This window comes from Serinus canaria, chromosome 2 (genome assembly GCF_022539315.1).
Source record: "Serinus canaria isolate serCan28SL12 chromosome 2, serCan2020, whole genome shotgun sequence".
NCBI classification, from domain to species: domain Eukaryota; kingdom Metazoa; phylum Chordata; class Aves; order Passeriformes; family Fringillidae; genus Serinus; species Serinus canaria.
Genome location: NC_066315.1, coordinates 16,707,137 through 16,731,973, shown reverse-complemented (window position 1 = coordinate 16,731,973; position 24,837 = coordinate 16,707,137). Strand labels below are relative to the sequence as shown.

At 37.6% G+C, this 24,837-nt stretch overlaps 1 protein-coding gene across 1 annotated transcript; it reads right to left on the bottom strand.

Moving 5' to 3' along the window:
• Nucleotides 1-92: 92 nt before the first annotated feature.
• LOC103813088 (protein adenylyltransferase SelO-like) lies at nt 93-23,554 on the bottom strand. Its single transcript, XM_050971358.1, has 17 exons — nt 23,442-23,554; nt 23,095-23,223; nt 22,169-22,225; nt 21,971-22,069; nt 16,922-16,989; nt 16,167-16,254; nt 15,270-15,339; nt 14,543-14,615; nt 13,895-13,978; nt 11,663-11,792; nt 11,084-11,128; nt 10,914-10,995; nt 10,732-10,824; nt 7,273-7,352; nt 6,390-6,433; nt 2,521-2,600; nt 93-2,190 (listed from the first exon to the last, which is right to left on the bottom strand). Exons 2-17 carry the CDS (start codon nt 23,106-23,108, stop codon nt 2,068-2,070), a joined length of 1,230 nt encoding a protein of 409 aa, XP_050827315.1. The 5' UTR covers nt 23,109-23,223; nt 23,442-23,554; the 3' UTR covers nt 93-2,067.
• Between the last annotated feature and the right edge of the window lie 1,283 nt (nt 23,555-24,837).

Below are 24,837 nucleotides of genomic sequence, written 5' to 3'. Positions count from 1 at the left end.
TTACATACCTGCATTACAAGCTTAGCAGAAATAAGAAAGCTGTAACCATATCTTCCTAAAGAACCTTTCCCTCTGAAATCACTACTTTCAAAAAAAATTATTTTATTTTATTTAAAGCTAAAAACAGTGTTTGGAACCACATGAATTTCTTCCTGAAATGATTTTGCTATAAACACCATGTTAAGCTGAAACAGAGACAGTCCATCCAGCTCTTACTGGTTTTTGAGCTTCCTTGCTTTCAGCTGAACTGAGCAAAAAGCTCTCACCAAGAGAACTATGCCCACCACTAACAAAAGTGTCACCTGGAAGTCTTGGATTGACATGCTGGGACATTCAGAAGTATCTAAGCACCCTCAAACTGCCAAACTGAGAAATGCCCTGGAGACCTGTGCAAGGCTCATACAAGCCTCTGTTCAAAGTGGAGGGGAAAAATACCAATGGCCTAAAAGTAAGAGGGTTAAAACTAGGAGTTTAAAAAAAAATTTTTAAATGAGAAAAGGATTACTGTTTCCAAATCCCTTTCCATATATAACTGAAGGAAGTATTATGCAGAATCGTTGAAGAGCTAGGTGTCATTTTCTGACTAGGAGTGCACATATTTGACATACTTAGGTGATAACAGCTGTCAGCGAGTCAACTGTTTTTAAATCAAATTACTTTTATGAAATATACACCCAGCATCAAAATAAAGCAGAACATGTCCTCGGAAAAATGTTGCACAGTAAGGTCACAAAGGACTGAGTTTTTTACAATGGCTTTTCTAGCCTTCACTCTTCTCACCAAAATGCTCAGCCTCCCACCCTATTTCCTCCTTTCTCTTTTGTTACAGCACAAAAAAATCAATTTTAATACATTTTACATCTGCAGTCGATCATAATTCATGCACTTAATCTTACACAAAAGAGGTTAAACTTTCTTCAAAACAAACAAAAAAAAAAAATCAAAGCCTACAGAAAACTCCAAAAATCAAGTAAAATGCTGTGATGATTAGACCTCTGTCAACTATTTTGTGTAGGTACGTGGTTACATGGAATTTTTTAAATGCAAAATTTAAACTCCATTCAAAGAACAAAGCTGCCTTTTATTGATACACAATTATCTGGCTTGATCTGGTAGTAAAATATGCTGCAAAATACAAAAAGTTGTTCCAATGCTGCAATTCAAAGTGTTTGTAAAAAGAAATTTATCCTTCTACCTCTACCTGCCCTATTGCCTTCCAAATGGTCTGCACATCACTAGACCTTACAGTATTTTAACCTGAAAATATCTGAAATTGCAGCATGTCCTTTTTGACCTTCCTCCATACCTGAAATGGAAGCAGTCTCAGCTGAGATGCCCCCAACTCAATCCTTTTCCAGGGCCAAACAGTGAATTTTTCCTGAGACTTTATATCTATGCACCAATAATCTTTCTTCTACTAACTTTCAAAGAGCAGCAGTCCTCTGGATAAGCACCTGACACTAACAAAGACACCAAAACTTACTCCGGAGTAAGACAGACATCTTTGCGAACTATTTAACTGAATTTCCTTTAAATCTTTTGACAGTTTAATGGGACAAAACATAATCAGAATGAGAAAAGGTGTCAAGGTCTAAGATGATCCTCTGTGCCAGGTCTGCAAGATTTAAGAACATTTATGTCTGCAGAACAAGGCTAAATTTGACCAGTGTGTAACAGCAAGAGGAAAATTCATCAAAATACAGCATTATTAAAACTAGCTTAGATGGACTTTAAATTGATCAGTCACTAAAAGCTATTAAGACCCACCTGATCAGCATGAATTTTGAGAGGTCAAGTGTTAGAGTTTGGCAGAACTTAAATATTGGGACTGAAAGTAAAGCACAGCTGAATGTGAGAGGCAGAGTTGTTGGTGCCAGTATAATCTGCTGATGCAACCATTCATAGTGATGCACTTCTTTAATCTTGAGACTTCCTAAGTTGGTCCAGAACAGTAGCAGATTCCAGTCCACAAAGTCTAAGGGAGAGAAGTTCCTGTGGCTTGATCCATTAGCCCTATTTGAAGGCTTGAGCTTTGACCTTGATTCTTCTTGGTTGTTTGAATTTCCCTCAGGATGAACAGCTGACTCTGAGATGCTTGGCCCAGGCTGGGGGGCGCAGGGAGTACCCTGCTCTCTCTGCAGCCTCCTGCCTCTGAAAGGGGTGCTGTAAAACCTGCTCTAGGAGCTGAACCTGGAACAAATTACAGATGGGTAAGTTTTATACCAGATGTTTTCTGGTGAACGAAGAAAGTTTTTCCACTTTGTCTTATGCACCCTTCTGGCTCCAGAAACTGTCACATTAATTACTTACTATTATTTGTACTACTATTAATACAGTCACTACTATTTATGTTATAATTAATACTATTGATAATTTTGTTAATACTTAAATAGCAATTGGTGTTACATGGTCCAACTTTGGTCAAAATGTAGTGTAATTCAAAGAGTAAATGTAAAAATTGTTTCATTAGCTGTTATGCCAGTTATTATTAAATCTGTCAAGAAAAAAAGATAATTTTACCTCTGAGAAATCATTCAAATTAGCTTTTTGCACTGCTGATTCTGCCATCCAATTCCTAAGTATGTATCTAGGATTAACAGCTGAAACCAAGAGTAAATAATGTTAAATTTACTTAGACATATTAAACAAAAGGAAAACAGTCTTTGAAACATGTCACTGAAATCTTCAAGAAGAGTTAAATTTGCAGATAAAAAAAAAATGCATAAAAAGGGAAAAGAATTTATCAATCTACTTAATTCTGTGAGTTACTAAAATGTTTTTGTTTTTTTTTTTGCACTATCACTGTGCCAAAGTGTCAAACAGAAATTAGAGTAGCACAGAACATGACATGGATAGAGGAAGGATTTCCTGTCAGGAACACCAGCAGGCTTTTCAAGTGCAATGAGTTTACAATGGCCTAGGTTCCTGCTGTGTTGATGGAAAACATTTCAGTGTTGTCAATACTTTCCTGGAGATCACAAAAATTAATATTATATTATTTAATTTTAAAAGTAATTACTAATATATCCTCTAAATTATATGTATAGGCCATAAAAGCCTTTAATGTTACATTTCAGCTGTATTTTTTAGAAACTACTTTTTCAACTTTCCTTTTAATCTCCTGGCCAGGGGTAGGCAGAGGTTTCTCACTTTTTTCCACAGCTGTCTTTCTATGTATCCTTTTGGAAACCTTCATGACAACTGCACTGCTTCCCTGCCTTGTTTCAGGCTGCTTTTGTCTAATGAGCAGCAGAGAGAATGTAGCAACACTGGAAAATGAAACTGCTGAATTAGTAAACTAGGATATATCCTACACTAGAGCCATTAACAACTTATATAAGGGTTTTGTCAAAATGTGTGCCAGGGACAATTCATATCAGCACACATGGCTCTAATTATCAGTTTTTTGGCAAATGATGTCAATGAAATTCTTATTTTTGTTCTGCAATTAAAGGCTAGAATTCTACTTCAGTAAGTTTTCCCTTTATCTAATAATCAAAACAATGTTACAGAATAATTGTAACACTTCAAGCCTGCTTTGAAGTCTTAATTTGCCATTGGTCTGCATATATTTTCCCCAATTCAATAAGCATTTATTGCATTAAGGCATTAGTGATACCAAAGGTGTTTCACTCATGCACTTGAAACGAAAAGTCTGTGATTTATAGACATACACAAACTTCATCTTCTTCTCTTTCCACTCCTGTCCCAGTAGATTTTATATGAATAAATGTTAGGTTTATATATTTCTTTTTAAAAATATATATTGGACATGTATAAAATATTCTTATAAATACAGCATATTTGAAAGAGGGTATTGGAAAAAGCAGAGGAATCATCAAAATTACCATCTCAAACTTCCCTCTACTCAAGTCCTTTAATCAATTACTTATTAAATTATTTTATTTTAAAATAATATATTAAAAGGGGTCACAGACATTTTTCTTTTTCACATCCCCACTGTCCAGTATGTACTTACACATATTAAAAAAAGTCAATAAATACAACTGCCTACTGGGCATAAAAACACTCTGCCCTAACTGCTAAAGAACAGTGTTTTACCACTTGGCAAAACAATTTGCTCTGGCCAAGTATTTGATTTAATCCAGTAAATGGGTTATCAATAGTAAAATGTGATAACTATTTTAAAAAATATTTTAAAGGGTGAAAAAGTTAACATATGACTCATTCAAAAAATGATAATTCACATTAGAGCTGTGAGTCATTTTAGCAGGAGAATATTTGTCCCAGAAATAAATTCTTAACAATAGCAAATTGACAAGTTTCACAGTGGTTTTAAAAATATCAGTATTTAACACAAATGACAAGATAATTATGAAAGAGTAATACAAGCCAGGTAAGAAAAGGACAAAGCAAAAGAACTTTTGTGCCCTTATAAGCATGATCTGGTCTACTTTTTTTACATGCTGCTTTTGTAAAGGAATACAATTTTAGACTTGGTTTGTCAAAACTTTTTGATTAACTCCAGAAGAACTAAGTTTAGGCACTACTAAGAACAGAAACAAAAAGGGAGAAAAAAATAAAAATAATGACTAAGCGATGACTTCAAATGATTCAAGTTAATGTACTTTGAGAAGTGAGACTTTTTATGACACTAGCAATTAGGGAAGGGTGATGAATAATGAGGTGTTAATGCCAATATATTCAAGGTCAATCAAAGACAGCAGTACACAATTTAGTGGAACTTCCCAACCCAGCTGAGAATCTGAGGAGCCAGGACAGATTTGTCTTCAACATGAAATGCTGGGTAAAAATGCAGAGTTGACTAAATTGAGCCAGATTTCTGCTGCAAGTTGTGCTGACAATGACAGCTATTACAAGCAAATGCTCAAACAAACAAACGAAACAAGAGACCACGGCGGGGTGGGGGGGATCTAAGTAATTTATTTAACTCCATGGACGTAAAAATGTAAATAAGAACAAAAAAAAAATCCCAAAAACCTCTGTAAGAAATTTCAGTCACACTGTACTATTGAGCAGCTAGTAAAAAGTCCACTAAGGGTTGTTGATTTTGAATAAAACAATAACAAACTAACATCAGTAGCCTATTACAAATTTTTGCAGCTCTGCAGTATGAATAGAGAGTGATGGTTGATTATATGGAAGAAAATGAACTGAACCATTAATCTTTGCAGATCAGGTTTTGACTGCTACCAAAACTAAGACCATTAGCACAAGTGTGCTATGGTCTTAGTTAGATTTTGGAGCAAAAACCCTTTTCCATGTTTCATCTGTCTCTTGTACTATGAGATCCTCTGAGGTGCATGTAGAAAAACATAATGATGGTTTGCACAAGATCATTGACAAATTAGGATCCTTTCTGATTTGGAATAAAACCTCAGAATGCCATCATTTTCTCTAAAAGCAGATTTTAAAGATACAGAAAAATAAGAAATGTGTTTAGACAGTTTTCAGCATTCAATTTTAGCTGAGGAAAACAGGAGGTTGAAAATTCAAAATGATAATTGAGTGAAGGGCCTCAGAAACTCACAGATGAAGCTTCTTAACCCTATTGAAAACCAACAAAATAAATATTTCTTCTTGGTAGCTCTTTTCATAATAACTTTCTAAAATGCTCATGGAATTTTAAGAAATGTTCTTTAAAAAGAATAGAGCCTTTGTTAGAAAATGGGGATGCAAACCTGAAACCATAAATTGTGGCCTCTGTAGTTTTACAACCTCATTAGTGAAAGTCAGTGCCAGCTCCTGCCATTTTCCTAGCAAATCGATTGGAGCTTTAGAAGAAAGGGGCCAATCAATATCTAACAAAAGAGTGCAGCCATTTCCATCCTGCTTTGCAGGAAGCACCCTGCAAAGCAGTGTAACAGTGAAGCCTCATCAGAGTTTGATCAGATCTTGTAGTTCCTTTATTCCCTTTTGGCCATTGATTTTTAGTTGCTCATTTTCTCTTATAAGCAAATTTCACAAATTTATCACAGCTTACTGCAGATCAAAAATATCTCCTGCTGAACAATTCTTGGAGTTTCATATCCACTTTTTCTGCTATGATACCTCACTGCAGTACCTTTGCCATTTTGTCTTTAGAATAACATGGAGAATCAAAGCACCTTCCTTTGCCTCCTATGACCACATAGTCCTTTCACAAGAGTTTTCCTCTGGGTGACAGAAAGAAAAAGTGTGCCCCTATCAGAAATCTGAATGCTGTGTAGCATATAGAAAGGGCAGAGACAGACAGAATGCATGTTTAGTGTTACAAGACTTGGAGCAACATAATGAGAGCTTCTCCTCTTGAGAAAAATACTGTACTTTAGTTCTACCCAAGAAGAAAAACATCTCACACTAAAGAAACATGTAAATAGATAATTGCCATCTGCAAGCAGATGATTCCTTTGGACTGTTTTACTCACTTGCCATTCTTCTTCTTCTTTTGGCGTCTGAGTCACCATTGTTACTACACATCAAAACCAAAAAGAAGAAAAACAGAAAGCACTTTAGCTAGTGAGGATTAAGCTGATTTATTTTTAGAAATATCTTATTTGACTTCCATTAAAATCATTAAGTGCTCTGCTTTTGTGTTTGGCAGAAGCTGGTGTGAATCTCTGTGAATAATTAGACTTGGAAAAAACTGCACACTTTCTTGTAGGTTTTGTGCCTTGTATTGACTTTTTCCCCTAAGAATTTTGTTTACTGAATAAAATTTCCAAGTACCTGATATGTTTTTATTTTCACTACTATTAGCCATGCATACCATACATAACTAAAAAAAAATGTTAGATTCTTCATTGATTTAACACCAAAGAATCCTGTGCATTTCTATCTATGCAACACCATGGTTTGCAAACACAATCTGTGTATTTGCAACTGTTCAACTTCCATCCCCTGCCACCATAAAGCAATGTTATTACATAGTAAATAGATAGAAATAAACAGTAATTAAACACTATTCATTCCTATGAACTTGCAAAGCCTGTTTGTGATTCTTGGACTGAATCTGTAGGTTTGGTGTTTTAAGAAAAACTGTTAAAGAAAACTGATCAGGTGCTCAATGAAGGACAAAGAATAGAAATTACTCCTACCAAGTCATTTTTATGTACCTGAGTGTCAAAACAAAACTACAACAGTAATTATTGTTGAATCGAGCAGAATGTAGAGCCAAGAAAACAAAAAAAAAGGCATATGAAACCATATTTGGGCCAGTTCATTAGGCCCATTAAAGGCTATGCAAAATCACTGCAGATTAAAGTTGCCTGCTTCTGGCAAATACACACTTTAAACTACAATCAGACTTACCTGTTTAATCTCAGGAGGTACATAGTAACCCATTCTGAAAATAATTTGTGTTTACCCAGATCCTGGAGAGCCCAGAATTCCTAAAGAGAAAGAAACACTTATTGACAGATAATCAGAATTATTTTTCTGATAAGCAAAAACCAAAGTAAGCAACAAATACTGTGTTTTAGTCCCAGCTGGCAACTATCCCTCACATAACCACTTGTTCATACTCCCCCTCAACTGAGGTTTAAAGTAAGGTTAAAAGTAAAGAACACTCGTGGGTTGAGATAAGATCAGTTTAATAACTGAAATAATTTAATAGTAATAATCATAATAGCAATGAAAAGGAAAATATCAAAACAAGAGAGAAATAAAACCCAACACAAACAAGTAATGCAAATGAAAACTCAATGGCTCACCAACCTATGCCCAGCCCTTCCCAAGCAGGACAGTTCCCCAAGCTCTCCCCTAGTTTATTTGCTGAGCCTGGCACCAAGTGCTGTGGGATATCCCTTTGGCCAGTTTGGCTCAGCTGTCCTGGCTCTGTCCCCTCCCAGCTTCTTGTCCACCCCCAGCCTCCTTGCTGGCAGGGCACCATGAGAAGCTGAAAAGTCCTTGACTTAGTGTAAGCCCTGCTCAGCAACAACTAAACCTTCAGTGTGTTATCAGTATTATTCACAATCTGAATCCAAAAGATGGCACTCTACCAGCTACTAGGAAGAAAATTAACTCTTATCCCAGCTAAAAGCAGGATAATGAGCAATAAAAAGGCAAACGTATTATGACCCTTCAAAGAATTTTCTCCCTATACATTCTTTCTACTAGTATCCTTTCCCCTGTATTCAAATTGTTTATTTTTGCTAGCATGATACAGCCACATGAATCCATCTCTGTTATGACAAATTTTACCTAAACACCTCTAGCACTTTACCCCTGTTTTTCCTTTTCCTGACCAATTTGATTTTTTAAGCTACAAAAATACAGGTTTCACTCTCTTCTGAGACTTGTACATGGGCCAGATATATTCATAGAGTTGTTTTTCATCAAAAATTGTGCAATAAGCAAAATATATGAATAAAGAAAAGGTAGAGAGAAAGGGAAACTAAAGTCTACAGGGATAGGAGAAAACTGAGAAGAATAGAGACAGCAGGAGAGGAGACAGAACTTGGAAAAGGCTGACAGCAAGGAATCAGAGCTTGGGGTTACTGCCTCCAGTGATGGACAGCAAACACAAACCAGGCCTCCCTGGCTGATTACACTGAGCTAACAGCTGCTTCATATTCCTCAGCTGAAAGCAGCCAAAGCTCACAGACAAAAAATGAACTTCAGAGAAAGAGCAGATTAGGAAGAAATGGGCATGGATAAAAGGAGCTAAACAGCACATATTCGAGAAAAAAAAAAGGTAAGGGAAATGAAAAGCAAGAAGAAAAGTTTTGATCCCATCTGGGTTTTTTGGTTTTGGTTTCTTTTTGAGGAATAAGAGTAAAAAATATATGAAAACTAAATTTGATCATAAAAATGAGCACAGAAATGACAGAGCTGGGAATCAGGCAGGTGGATAACAGGTGAGTATGAGAATCAAGCATTGTTCAAAGATGTGCAGAGTTAGGCTGCTTAAGGAGGAATTTCAGAATGTTTTCAGTTAATACTAAATATAAGGACTCCTGCAGTAATCCTGAAGGATTCTGGCATTTTTAGGTCAATTTTGGTATGCAGCTGAAAAAATCTTAAGGGAAGTACAAATCAATATGAAAACTTACTCATAAAGTGTGTAAATAAACAGAGGTGAAATTACTTTAAAATTGAAATTCTTTAAAGCAATGAAAACTTTTTACCTGCATAAAATTGTACTTGTTTTTCCACATCAGTTTTGGAACTCAGAATTTGTGGGCTAAATAATTTCATGTATGGGGAAAAGAAAAGATCATGTTTGTACCAAGAGAAGGCTGGAAATGACCCTCAGTGTAGCAGCAGGATTACAGCTACACCACAATTGCTGGTTCCTCAGCCATCAGCTTCAAATATGGGAAGATGGAGTTGCCATAAATGGAACAATCCCTTGGGTTCTATGACAAAAAATACCTTCTCTTACAAACACACCCATCCTCTTATCACCCTCCTGTGCAAACAAATAATTCCAAACCCACAACTCCTGAGTTTTTTTATTGCTTACCTCTAGAGTATCTAAACTTTTAAACTCTTAATGGCTTCAAGTTCATAGAAAAGGTCAGGATAGACCTCTAACTTAACATAAGAAAACAAGGAAAACCAGAAAATTTGCTCAAAACCACTTAATTATACTTGGAAAAAGAACTATCAATTCCTCATTTTCATTCAGTCTTTTACATTGTCATCCTCTTGCCTAAAAGCAACCTCTTAAGTCCACCTGCTCCCATTTTAAATTGGTTTCAAAAACAAGCAGACATAAATCAAATGTTTGAGGAAGACAATGAAATTTCCCAGGCAAAATGAACAATATTCATCACATGGAAAAGGTACTGTGTTAAAGAATAAAAGAAAAAAAAATCATTTTGGCTCTCACAAAAAGGCAATTTTCTTTCCAGTTTAGGTTCCTTTTCAGAACCAGATTAGAAGCTTTGTTTTCAGAATTTCCCTTTTGCTTTTTTATTAAATTATGACTTGCCTAGCATCTCAGTCCAGTTCAAATAGGTCAGCTATATTTCCACTTTCAAAGATTGCACTACATCCAGGTAAAAAATTTAAATACTCTCATGTATTTCATATATGGTTATACTTGGTCCTGAAGAATAAGCTTGAGCTAAGTTAGAGCAACACAGGATGAGATAGCAGGCTGAGCAGAACACAATAGCAAAATGTATTCTTATGCTTTAAGTTACATTTAAAACCAATCTCTTGCTCAAGGAAGGGCAGAGGCCATGCTGGGCAAAGATTTGTAGCAGGAATTTATGTTGAGATGGGATCTCACTTATCATTAAATACCAAGATAAGCAAATATGCCTGAGAGCAGAGGCTTAGGCCACCTGGTAAACCCATGTCAGGAACAGTCTGGTTGACCTGAGCCTGACATTTTCCTCATGAGCCCTGTGCAACTTCACTTGTTGGACAAAAGGTATTAAACAAAACAACAAAAAACTAGGGAGATGAAGGGGAAGAAAATTCTTTGTAGCAGACCCACATTAAATGTGACAAAAAACACAGCTGTGTATGAGTATTTCTGACTACTCATATTGGATCTGTACCAAAGGCTGAAAATCTGACCTCAGCATTTTTCATGAACGCCCCTTTCATTAACATATCCATCATCACCAGATACAGGCTTAACAAGGGGTAGCCTGATACAGGTGTATTCATCCCTCTGTCCCTTAATAATGACACAGTAACATATTTCCCAGACAGATCATGGCTTGAGATAGCCTTTACTATATCAGAGTTATGTCCAACTCGATTTACATTTTTATATTAAGTATTCCTAGGACTGGGTGCTTGTATTTATACCTCAGGAATATGGAGCTCCTTTAACTGGTCTGCAGTGATTTCACTCAGCTCTCGGAATGTCATTGTAAAATCAGCCTTTGTATCTTCCATAAGCTAGGGAATAAAGATACTTCTCTGAGTGCTTTTAAAGTGTGGCATACCAGTTCAGATGTTTGCCAACAAAATTAGCAAAGTAAACTCACTTTTAAGAGGAAAGCAATCAAATAGTTATCATTCTCATTCTCCCCAAGAAGACCCAATTTTGTTTTGAATAGTTCTGTGAAACTGAAAATAGTAACAAAGAATGGAAGTTGTGAGCATTATATATTTTATAGCATTGTGAGTAGAAGGTTTCAGTTCTGAAAGTGCATACCGACTGTGATAGTGCTCACCATACCCCTCCAAAATCTGGGAAGCTCTGCAAAACAGAAGAAATGTCAAGTTCTAAGGAACTGAAATGCTGCTGCAGGTAATAATCCTGCTGTACTCTAAACAAAAACTTCTGCCTGCTTTCTCAGAAACACTGATATTCTGAATCATCCAGAGTCTGTTCTTCATATAAGAATCTTTACAAGAGGCTATTAAAATACTACTTCATTACTTCAGGAGGATGCATGGTGTTCCTAAGTAAATGTCTTACAACACAAGCCAGCCAAACTTAGAACAGAAAGCTATGGGCAAAGGTCCTACCTTAGTGAAAGGAGAAAGGATCACACAACATCTAATAGCTCCCTATAGTCCTATTTTACTACTATTTCTGACCCAACAAAAATTGGAAATTTTTTCCCCGCCCTCCAATCTTGTTCTGGCCAACAACTAATCCAGAATCAATTGCCAATTAAAAAAAAATATTTTAAACGCAAATCCCTTTCTTCCCTAAGCATATGGTGATTACAGTGTCTCTCATCTCACTAGTTCCTTTAAGCATTATGATATTTTAAGGATTACTTACAGCTGCTTTTGCCTGGGATCCAATAAAGGTTTTAGAGCTTGTAACAGCTTGCTCAGATTAAACAGCCCAACACTTGCCTGATTTCCTATTTTGTACCTCCTTTCATCATCAGATGTGTTTGGAACAAAATCTGTTTCAAACAAAACATTACTTTTCCATAACAGAATAATTACAAAAATGAAACAGTGTTAAAATATTGAAAAAAACATTCATTTTTATACATACACAGCAAACTTATACAAGACTTAGAAGTACTTAAATATTTAAAATTAGATCACAAGAATACTTATTTAAAGTGAATTAACTCAAGATCTATTATTTGCAAATTGAAGGAATACATCCTTCACACACAAATTCTCATGTGTCACAAGTGACATTTTCCTACCCGAAGATACAAGGTAAATTCAGATGGTTACAGAGAAAAAAAAACTACTTTTGCATTAGAAACAATATTTTACACTTAAACCCAGTGTTTTTACTACATCTAATGCTAGTATTTAGCACATAGATTAAGCACAAATGTCCAACTAGATTCAGGATTTAAGTATTTATGGAAAAGTCACACATACAGTAAACATGTATGTAATAGGCCACCTAAGCAAGACTTGTTTCAATTGGACAAGCAAGCTTTGCATTCACATAAAAAATACGCCTAATATGTTCCAGTATGCAAATCCATTATCTGGGAGATAACAAATACCTGTCATGCAAGTTACAAGTATCTGGATTTTATATCCAGAAGTAAAATCTATCCTATCTACAGCAGCAGTCCCTGAGGGGATCAGTGGGAGCCCTTCACTCAGATCAAACCCAGATAAGCTGATCAATGCACATAGCATCACCTGAGTCCTCAGAGGACACTGACAGTAAATGGAGCTTTAAGGAGGAGACTCCCAACTCATCTGTCAGATCTGGTGAGTGGCTTCAATCTGAATTTTGACTCCAACACCTCCCATCTGGCTCTAGGGTGCACTGTCTGGCTGGGACAGAGTCAATTCTCTTCACAGCAGCCTGTCTGGTGCTGTGTGTTGGACCTGGGACCAAACCAGTGCTGATAGCACAGCAATGTTCTACACATTGCTCAGCAGGGCTGGCCCAGCATCAAGGGCTCAATTCTCATTCTGCAGCCCCAGAAAATGAGGCTGGGGTGGGCAAGAGGATAGCAGGGGATGCAGCTGGGACAGCTGAGCTCAGCTGATCGAAGGGATATTCCACACTTACAACATCATGATCAGCAATAAAAACTGGGGGTAGTTTTTTCAAGGCAGTTGTTGCTTGGGAACTGACTTGGCATCAGTCTGGTGGTGACATATGGTGAGTGATTGTCTTTGCATCACTTGCTGGTCACTCCTGCCATTTTTTCCCCTTGACTTATACAAATGGCATTATCTTGACTCATAAGCTTTTCCTTAGCCTTGCTTTTCCAGTTGTCTCCCTCAGCCCACAGCAGGGAGAAGTGAACAAGTGGCTTGTGGATCCTTAATTGCCAGCGGGGGTCATCCCACCCTATAAAGAAAGATCTAAAAGCTAAAAAGCCCCATTTTGTTCAATACAATAGAAACAATATGACATCTATTCTCATGACTTCTCCTTAATTTGATGCTGCAGGCATGAAAACACATTGCAAGATAACCACTGCAGGTTCTGAAGTTTATTTAGTTGCAAACTATAAACAATATTCTAAGAATACACATTTATGTACATACTGAACCTGTATCTATCAATCCCAGACTGACTGAGTTAAGACCCTCAAAGAAAGGTTACCATGACTGTGCAGCTTTGATTTCTTTTCTTCCAACATATAATTAGCTGCTGTGTTTATAAAACTAGAGCTTTCATGCATGCAAAGTCACTGTACTCAACTTCTGCTTTTGGCTGCTTCCAGCAATACACAATTTTTAGTTTTCTAGGCTTCTGTTGTAGTATCCATTGGATTGATGGTTTTCAAGTGGAAACACTCTCATGGAAATGGGTTTAATAGTAATATTTCATTAACAAGACTTTTAGTCCTTGAATGCAACTTCTATAGTGCATATATAAGCACTATATAAGTGCTTATGTATGTATCATTAAACTGGTCACTAATGCAATTTTTTTTCCCTAAAGCTCTTCTAACAGTACACATGCTTAGGGTTTTTCTAATAATGAAAGGAGTTTTCATGCAATGGAAACTATATAATTTAATATAAAAAGATTATTTTAAGTAAAAAAAATATTAAATGCTACGCTTACTTGGGTCATAGGAGTCCATAAATCCAAATGGACCATAATCTATTGTTATGGACAATAAACTGAAGTTATCTGTATTGCACACTCCTACAGTTCAACAGAAAGGAGAAACAAAAGTTAAAATTCCACCTGAATCCCAGTCTCTAGGCATATTGCTGTGAAACAGGTGCACTGAATTTAGAGAGCTCTCAGGAATCAGACTCTGGACAATGTACCCATCCCTATGCCCCCAGCCCATGCCCCACAGCACACCCAGGCTGCTGCTCCTGCTGCTCTTTTGGGGTAAATCCCACAAATCTGCAGCAGAGGCAGACAGCTCCATGTCCTGAGCACTGTAGCAGGCCTGGGCTGTGTGTGGAGGGATCAAATTCAGAGCAGTTAAACTTACACATGGCATCAGTACCCTGTCTTTGTACCCTGCACTGCTGCAACAGCTCTGAGAATTCTTGCTCCCCTATTCTCATCCTGTCAGAGCTGTGCTCTGGGAGATCAGACAGCACAACTCTGTCACAAAAGCCCCTTGCAGGACAGATAAAGCTGTAGGTGAAGACATCAGCAGAACAAAATACCAGGGTGACAAATAAAAGCCATTTTAAAGTACATTACTGTAAAGTGTCCCTCCCCTAAAGCCAATGCCATCTGGCACCTCACCATGTGCAAACCCCACAGACATCCACAAGGAAATGAGATTTGCAGTCTCTGACACGACCATAGAGAAAAATTCCTGAAATCAAATACATCTTTTACTCCAAGTTCTCTGTATCAGAAATATTGAACAACATAAGCATTTTATTCACTTTAGAAACATGTAATACATTCTATTTTTCAAATTTAAGTATCTGTCAGGACTTGTCATTCCCATTCTAAATTATGTGAATGCATAATAACCTTATCCAGCAAAGACTATAGTTAACTAAGTATACACAGATTCCCTTAAAGAAATTAAGAAGTAAAATTAAAAAAAACAAACAAAACAAAACAAAAGACACTATATATTCTAGGCAGTGTACTAGAATGTACAATATAGTCTACATTTACATTAGCAAAAACACATTTCATCACAACAGGACCACTGATCACTGACAACCTGAGCAGTAAGAGAACAAAATACAACAGAAAATGAAAGCTTCACAATAAACATTTCCAAAATGGACACATTTTTTTGGTAAAAAATATTCACATTTGACTTTGAGAAAACAAAAAAAAAATCAAGAAGCAGATTTTTACTGCAGAGAATTAACAAACTTTTGCTAATAAAACTTGGAAGCTCACATCAAATTTTAAAATCTAGTAAAATTTGAAATTGTGAAGATATTCCTGTAATTTTTGTTCATTTTTATTTTGTGGAAAATAATAACGACTCTGAAAAAAGACTTACCAGGTATCTGTTTGAATCATTCATAGCTATTGATGGAAAATGTTCCTGGATGATAAAGTCTAGCAATCTTCTGTAACAGCAGAAACAGAATTCTTTGAACAAAACTGGTACTTTGGAACTGATCATTAAAAATTCTTGTTTTCAAACAGCAAAATGCTGATCTACAGCTTGCCACAAAAAGTTATTAAAAAACTCAGTCTATTTAGACTTAGTCTATTTATTAGATTAAGCTCTTCCAAAATGCTTAGCTGTAGTCATAAATATGACTGGAGACTGCCACACAGAGTTAAAATTATCCCCACATTAATTCTCCAGAGCACACCAGGACATGGGTCTGCATGCAGCAATAACCAATTTTTAGGGGAAAAAAAAAAACAGTTTGCATTTCCAAAAAACCAGTATGAGATTACATGTAATAACCATTCTACATCAGAATTCTCACAAAGAAAATGTTCTGACTGAATTCTTATGGAGTAGGGTTACTTCCACAGTAGCTGGCTGTTCCTAAAACAGTTCTCCACATTCCTACAAGACAGGCTCAGGAAATGGGATACATGCATTGAAATTTGCAGAACCTGTCACAGAAAGCTGAGAAATGTAGGAACTTACACTTTCAACTTACAAATCTTTCCAAAACAACTCCTCCCTGGTGCTTAGTTACCAGAAGTACTTAGGTATAAAACGTTCCTCATTTTGTAAGATCCAGGCTTTTAGAATATCTCAAGGGTTTTACCCTTGTGAGGTAAGATCTTTGGTATGCCTGTATAAAAATAGCACGTTGCCTTTCTAAATTATGTAATCTCACTTGCTAAATAATTTATGCCTAAATTCCAACTGTATACATGAATTTGATGGTTGAGAAAACTATTTCAGTTACTGTGAAGATTCAATTCAAACCTTAGTAAGTCCAGTTCTCCAGAGTGAGCTAAGATTTCCAAGGATCCTATACGAAACCACGACTTGGCAAGTCGTAGCACTATTGCACCTTAAATATAAAGACAAGTGTGTTTAAATGTAAACTGAGCATCAGCAAAATAACACAGTTCCACAAGAAAAGCCACCATGTGTTGTTTCTATAGACACAGAGTTTGTATACACACAGTTAAAATGGTATTTTTGTAAGTATGCCTAACACATAACAGATGAATATGTATAACATTATTTTACTACACATGCATTTTAATGATAAAGCTTGATTTGCTTTACCAGCAACCACAGGCAAAATCCTGTTAGTGTATTAATACTAGAATCAGTCCAGAAATGCCATCCTCAAAGACAGAACAGAAACAGATTTTTCCCCATGCTGTGGCATCTCTTTCTTTTTCAGAGCAGGTGTAGATGATGTAGCAATGATATGGCCACAACAGCATTCCACCCATCCTGGTATTGCTATCACAGCAATGGAAAACTTCCCTAGACTTCAATATCTGGGAAATTAAAATCTAAATTATATTCTTTCAATATGTATGTCACAATCATAGAAGACCAGTTCAGAGGGCTTTCTTCAACCAAGATATGTTACAGATTGATTTTCTCAGGAGGGATTTTATATTTTAATAAATGAAATTAAGCCAATTTTTTACGTTTTATTACACATTTTTTCATGGAGAATTAAGTTACAATGCTGTAACATTTTAAAACATGTTCATTACCTCTTTCTTTCTTAATATTTCCATTGTAGAACTGGTCTCTCCACACATCATCATCACTTACAACTAAGCTGTAACAAACAAGAAATGAATGTTAAAAGTTATCTCAGCAAAAGTAATTCATATTGAAGATCAAAGTGATATTTTTATATAAATTCATTTTCTTCATAAGAAGAAAGATTGTTTTGGTGGCATAGCTTTGTATTTACAAATGACACAGGCAAAGAAGATGCTGAGGTTTAACAAGATTCATGGCCAAGATGCATTTATTTCGTATTAAATAAGTGTTGTCCAATTTCATTACTCTCACTGTTCTTGGGGAGATGTCTCCTCTCAAGAAGAGCAGTGCATTCACCTGGAACTTCAGTGACAGATTAGTGTGATTGTAACATTAACTAAGTACCAATTTCCCTGGGGACAACATGGAAATTTTGAGGAGAGAGAAATTAGAAACCAAATTGTTGCATCAGATGGAGGTTGCCCTTTACATGAGCCAAAATTATGTCAGAAACTTCAGGGACAGGTCTGTGATTCTTAGCAAGCATTACTACTGGTACTTGGATTTTTAAAACCAATCTCTTCCTTTCATTTGCCTTAAAATTCTGCACATGCTATAAATTTTCATGTTTATCCAAATATTGAGGTTTGTGAGAGTTCAGTACAACTTGCTTTAAGACATTTCACAACTTGCATTAATTTGTTTAAATAAAATATGTAATTTCTTGTTTTTTCTATTCTGTCAGGAAAAATCAATCCTCCCAAGCTCACAATCCTCACAAACAAGGGCATCATGTTCCTCTAAGGTTAACAAGTAGGAAGTTATCCCAAAAGAACTGGGATTACACTGACAATCCAGCCTGATGCCATTTTCTGAAAGAGATTTTATCCCCTCAATAGGCACAGAAGACTACTTGCTCAAGACTCTAGCAGGCTCACTGTGTATAATTCTTTGTATAATCCTTCTTTATCTTTTTTTAACTGGAAAAGATTCTTCTACTCAGGAGAGACATGGACCTATTGGAGTGGGTCTGTATATGATCAGAGAGTTGGAGCACCTCTCCTGTGAGCACAGACTGAGAGCTGGGGCTGTTCATGGGGAGTGAGGGGAGACCTTACAGCCCCTTTCTGTCCCCAAAGGAGGCTAGAGGAGCTGGACAGGTACCCTTTACCAGGGCCTCCAGCAATAGGACAAGGAGGAAGGGCTGTAATCTGAAAGAGGGCAGGTTTAGATCAGATTCTAGGAAGACATTTTTTACTCAGAGGGTGGTGAGACACTGAACAGGTTGCCCCAGAAAGGAAGTAGATGCCCCATCCATGGCAATATTCAGGGTCAGGTTGGAGGGGACTTTGAACAACCTGACCTAGAGATTTCCCTGCTCGTTGAAGAGGAATTGGACTTGACCAGAAGAAGTCTCTTCCAACCCAAATTATGATTCCATGATCCAAAATATAGTTGGGTGGCATGCTATTTGATATTTAATGCAGTTATTTATTTCTGCTATTAGGTAGTTGAAGACAGCAGAGAAGACAGAACCAAACTTTTCTTCAAGGTACACAGCAAAGAACAAGAGACAAACCTATTATTCCATTCATAAATATGACTGAAGACAGCCACAGTGTTAATTCCCAAGAGTTTAATTTTCAAAGTACACCAGATTCTGGTCTTACATATTTGAGCATTGAAATTTTAGAAAGAATTCAGTTGAACCAAAAATGTGGGAAATTCATATAAATATAAAGATGTACAAAAAGATCATGAAAAGAAATAGCATGATGTCTTACCTAGTACATTTGCTTGCAACAGTAACTGTGGGTTGGAAACGAAATTATAGTCATTGTATTCAGTATTTTTGAAGATACCTAGTAGCTATTCAAACTGAATGTTCTGTTAACAGGCAGTGAATTATTTCAGGAGGGGAACAATATACAGAAATCAATCTGCTCCTTTTATTGGAGCTGTACTGATACAAGTAGAATTAGGTTTTGTTTTGGTTTTGGGGTTTTTTTTAATATTAATTTGAAACCAATTGGAATGGCTGTAGGATTAAGTACAAAAAGCTCTGATGTAAATGAGATGGAAGAAGAAAATCTTAATTCTTCAAGAGAAAACAAAAAAATTAGAAACAGAGAAGGAACCTCAGACACCTACAAAATACTGTGTGCAGCTGAGCACACAGAAGGCACAAAAGTTGTGCTACTAAACTTTACTGTTTTGAACAGACCTCTGCCAGAAAGGTTGTTTCCTTTTTACTGTGTAACTCTTAGCAGAATCTCTGCAAAATTCCTACAGAATACCAGCATTTCTACTGCAAATAAAAAATCTATGGGGGCATCAACATTTAGTTAGTACAGACATGCAACATTTGAGAGCTGGCCCAGTAGCTGAGCAGCCACACAGACACACATTCCCACTAGAAAAGTAGTTCTCCAATGGTCCCTGCGGTTGGTAAGTACCATTACTGGAGAGAAGGCAGCAGCAGACCAGCTGTACACTCACCCACAGGAAACAGAGCACTGAAATTGCTCTCACGCCAAAGAAGCTGGAACAGCACTCACAGAAGGATGGATGGATGGGTGGATAGGTGGATGGATGGATGATGGATGGATGGATGTTGGATGGATGGATGGATGGATGGATGGATGGATGGATGGATGGATGATGGGTGGATGGATGGATGGATGGGTGGATGGGTGGATGGGTGGATGGGTGGATGGGTGGATGGGTGGATGGATGGGTGGATGGATGGATGGATGGATGGATGGATGGATGGATGGATGGGATGGATGGATGGATGGATGGATGGATGGATGGATGGATGGGTGGATGGATGGATGGATGGAGGGATGGATGGGTGGATGGGTGGATGGGTGGATGGTGGATGGGTGGATGGATGGATGGATGGATGGATGGATGGATGGATGGATGGATGGATGGATGGATGGATGGATGGATGGATGGATGGATGGATGGATGGATGGATGGGTGGATGGGTGGATGGATGGATGGATGGATGGATGGATGGATGGATGGATGGATGGATGGGTGGATGGATGGATGGAGGTGGATGGATGGATGGATGGATGGTGGATGGATGGGTGGATGGATGGATGGATGGATGGATGGATGGATGGATGGATGGATGGATGGTGGATGGATGGATGGATGGATGGATGGGTGGATGGGTGGATGGAATGGATGGATGGATGGAATGGGTGGATGGGTGGATGGATGATGGGTGGATGGGTGGATGGGTGGGTGGATGGGTGGGGATGGATGGATGGTGGATGGGGTGGATGGGTGGATGGGTGGATGGGTGGATGATGGATGGATGGCTGGGTGGATGGATGGCTGGGATGGATGGATGGTGGATGGTGGATGGATGTGGATGGATGGATGGCTGGATGGATGGATGGATGGTGGATGGATGGTGGCTGGCTGGATGGTGGGTGGATGGATGGATGGATGGATGGGTGGATGGGTGGATGGATGGATGGATGGATGGATGGATGGATGGATGGATGGATGGATGGATGGATGGGTGGATGGGTGGATGGATGGATGATATCCCTCCCTATCTGGCTCTCACTTAAGGACTTGACTTTACACTCCCAGTGCTCTGCCTGCTGTTCTGCATGAACATCAAGTAAAGCCACTCAGAAAACTATCCTTATTGGCTCACTCTTTTGACTTAATGTGTAACACTGCTCACTGGTAGTCTCAGTATGTGACTAAAATGGTACTGTATGAAGTGTTCTGTATCTGGCAGTATAGTCATAAACTGTAGCACCCCATTGGGAACACAGTACTTAAAATTAATAGAGCAAACCAACCTGCTGGGTGTTCTGGGATAAGCCATAAGGTTTTTCCTCCCACTTCTGCCAAGACTTGACAAGACCTCTGTTAAGTGCATCCCACCAGCCTCAGTACAACAGCTCCCCATCGGGAAGAATATGGCTGTCAGCTGGGGCTTTTCCAAATTAAGTCTTGCAAACAGTCTGCAGAGCTTGTACAACAGTTAAGAGAGCCAGGCATTTAACCCATCTGCCAGCAGAGAGCTAAAGCACACTGCGTGCTCAGTAGAATTCGTGCACAGTAAAGGGGTAATTTCATACTGGTTTTGCACTGAACAATTTGTTGAGACGATAGCAAAGAGAGGCTCTAACCTGCCAAATGATTTCCTGCTGATATTCAGACAGATTTAAAGTTCTGCATTAACAGCCAACAGCAAAGAGTCTCAAGATGAAGTCAGTGAATAAACCATCAAAAATGTCATTTACAAACACTGCACTTCAACAGAGCAAATGAGTTAGAACTAATGCTAAAGAGATTTGCAGACACTTTGCAAATACAGACACCTAGCCATGTGGCAGCTGAGTACAGGCCTTTTCTGCAGAACATTTGCTTTCTTTAAAGACTGAAACACTGCAGTACAGACTTGAGACTACTTGGAACACAAAATGAACTTGGTATTTTAAACATGATCATCTGAAAATATTCAGTTACTTGATTCTGAGAAAATCATCCAAATGAATGAATGTGTTAGTCTCCTCTGGTTCACACAGAATTAGTTTTAAATTTTTTTTTTTACGAACTCTCTCTCTCTGCTCAAGGGGTGTTTGCATAGATAAAGAATTGAGAGTAATTGCCTACATTCAGTTCTACCTCCAATATTAATGTTTGTTCATATGACTGACAATTTTTCCCAGCAACTTTAAAAATGACAGTACAAAAATAGCCACTTCCAACATTTTCCTAGTCAGCAAGATTCTAGAATTTGAATTGACTTTACATAAATGAGTCTTTACTACACTAAAGTTAAGCTCTATTTCTAGAATCCAGCAAACTATGTGAAGCAATTAATTTCTGGAGTTTATTACTATTGGAAAGTTTTATCCAAAAATCTGTGGAGAATATATTTTGTTTTGATTGCGTACATATGAAGAGATTTCTCATCTTGGAAACTAACTGCCCTGCTTTATTGATGTTCAGTGAAACTCAGTCACAAAATTACCTGTAAATTAGTATACTCTGAATAAAGAAAAGAAAAATACCTAGCAGCTCTGCTTGTAGGAATTCCAAGATGGTGCATGGCCTCACTACATAAAAACTCTCGAACAGAAGAGCGAAGCACAGCTCTTCCATCACCATTCCTACAGAGAACACAGAAATAAGGAATAGGTCATGAAATCAAAGTAAATTTCAAAAAGGAAACATTCCGTTTTAGAGTACACAGAGTAACTGCAACTTACCTGGAGTATGGGGTCTTTCCTGACCCTTTTAACTGCAGTTCCCACCTCTCACCATGCCTGCAAAAATACCAATGGCATTTCTAACAACAGACCTCAGGTTAACCATGAATCAGCTAAACTGAACACAGAGTTCAATCAGACACTTTTAAAAAAGTCACACCTGTTTGTATATACTCCGATCAAGTGGGATCTTCCATCCCCCAGCTGACCTGCCCAGCTACCAAACTGACAAAAATTAAAATCAAGTTATTGTCCTCTATCATTTATAGAAGTTATACTTGAAACAATACAGATTAAATGCAGGTCCTCACAAAAGACACATTTGCTCACCTTAAAATGTTGAACCCTAAAGCTGTACTTCCATACTCACTCCAAAAATGAATCAGAAAACCACAGTAACACCAGTAATCCTCTTTTTATTTTTTACCTTCCGGCTACAACGTACAGCTACAGACCTGTCTCTTTTGTATAATGAGCCTTTAAACCCACATGGCTTGTTTTGGTTTTTTTATTAGAAATTACAAGTCTAGCATTCTTCTCCATGAATAATCGTAGCCATTTCAATGAAACTTGAACATTAGTAATCATGGTGTTGCAGTGAGGCTCTGTCCTTCTCCACTCCACCGAGCTATTAGTATTAGATACTAATATCTGGCCAGGCTGCTGGGGTGCTAAGCAGACTCAGCCGCTAATGAAAGTTAAAAACATAATTTGCTTCAGGCATAAACAAAAGCAGAGCAAGTAAACAGGATACTGTGGAAGGATATGATAGTTCTTTTCCACCTGCAGCCCGTCATGAGAACAAGTCTGCAATCAAACTGTTAGTAAGTGTTGTACTCACTCATGAACTCACAGCTATTATCCAGGTGTAATTCACAAGGAAAGACCTACACAATTCCACCTGGAAGAACGAGTGCCATACTTACCTGGTGACCCCCATACCTATGGGCCAGTGGAACAGACCCAAATATCACTTTCCCACCACTGACGAACTCCAGAAAATCAGATGATCCTTTGACAGATATGTCAAGATCCAAAATATTTTCAAGAACTTCCTGTAGAAAAAAATAATACTTGAACATGATCAAATTGTCAGTGGTAATGAACATGTTTTCTCTACATTCACCATTAAAAGACATCTCACAATATGTTTTAAATGCTCTGTTTGTTTAAAGTATTTCTTGAGAAGATGTTTCACGACAAATAGCATATGAATAGTACATGTATTAATAATTTCTACTAATTAGAGAGGAATAAAAAAACAATAGCCAACCTTTGAAACAGCTACAAGACGAACTCTAGATTTAAAAGGTGTAGGATAGACAACTGAAAAAATGCAATTTCTCACATTACGGACATAATTTTCTTGGATCACATCAACTGGAAAAGGATCTGTAAACATAAAACAGACAACAAATGCTGTATAAAAACAATTAATCATATTATTCTTAATATGTTTCCTCTTAAATTCAGTCAAAATGCTTTAAAAACAATTAAAACTTGTAATATTACAACTTTACCAATGTATATTAAGCCTTCATGAAAAGCAAGCTCAAAAAAATTTAGGATTTTATTGTTTGGAATTTCTGAAAAGAACTGAGTTAAAGTTCTGCGGTTAAAGAATCTACCAGGACATTCTAGTTTTAAGATCTAAACCATATCTAAGAATAGATTGAATAGACTGTGACTAGAACAGTCTCAGGGCAGTTTGGTGTTGCACTCAATTAGAGACCCCCTAAAAGATATCTGCAGGAGACAGAGAAGTTCAGCTTTCCACACAGCTGAACAATGCAGTGCCACAAATTTAAGTCACTGTGCACCAGTAACTGCTGTGTACAGTCCATATGCAGCAATGATCACCATGCAACCCAAGAAAACAGAAGAATCTTCTCTGAGTAATGTAAACAGTGAATGAATGGGTGAGAAGATGTAGCTCTTGCTGTAGCATACACGTGTGTACTCAGAAGTTGCGCTTCATTCTTCCTTCAGACCTTTTCCATGGTAACAGAGGAGAAATACTGATTTAAACCAGTGTGGTTTACCATCTTTATGGACTTTTGCTTGCAACAATCTTACAATTCCACATTAAAATCTCAGTACCTCATAGACACTGTTTTGTAAAAATTTTAAGTCAGTTAGCATCTTCGGAGCCTTGCTGCTAGCCATGTTTCTCACTACCTCTAATGACAGATCCTGTTATAGCCAGCTGCCACAAGATTAATCACTGACGATTATTTCTTAATGCTCACAAGTAATTGTATAGGTCTGTAATGTTATCATATCAATTAGCACAACTACTACAAGCAGTTTTGTATGCCCGAGAGCTAGAATGTTTTGTGTTCTTCCAGACGTGTCAGGTTACCAACTCTGCACTAATCCATAACTGGGACCCGGGGAAAAAAAAAAAGCTCCTTATGACCAGTTTATCTAGTTTTAACTTTAAAACTATCTTTGGCTGTGTGTATCAGGTCTTCACTTAGCTACTGCTTCAGGAGCTGCTACAACCCAACAATCAAAAGCGCCGGGCATGGCAGGAGTACAGAGCCCCGGGAACGGGCAGGGCAGGAGTACAGAGCCCGGGACCGGGCAGAGCAGGTGTACGGAGCCCGGGACCGGGCAGGGCAGGTGTACAGAGCCCCGGGACGGGGCAGGCCGTACCTAGGAGGCTG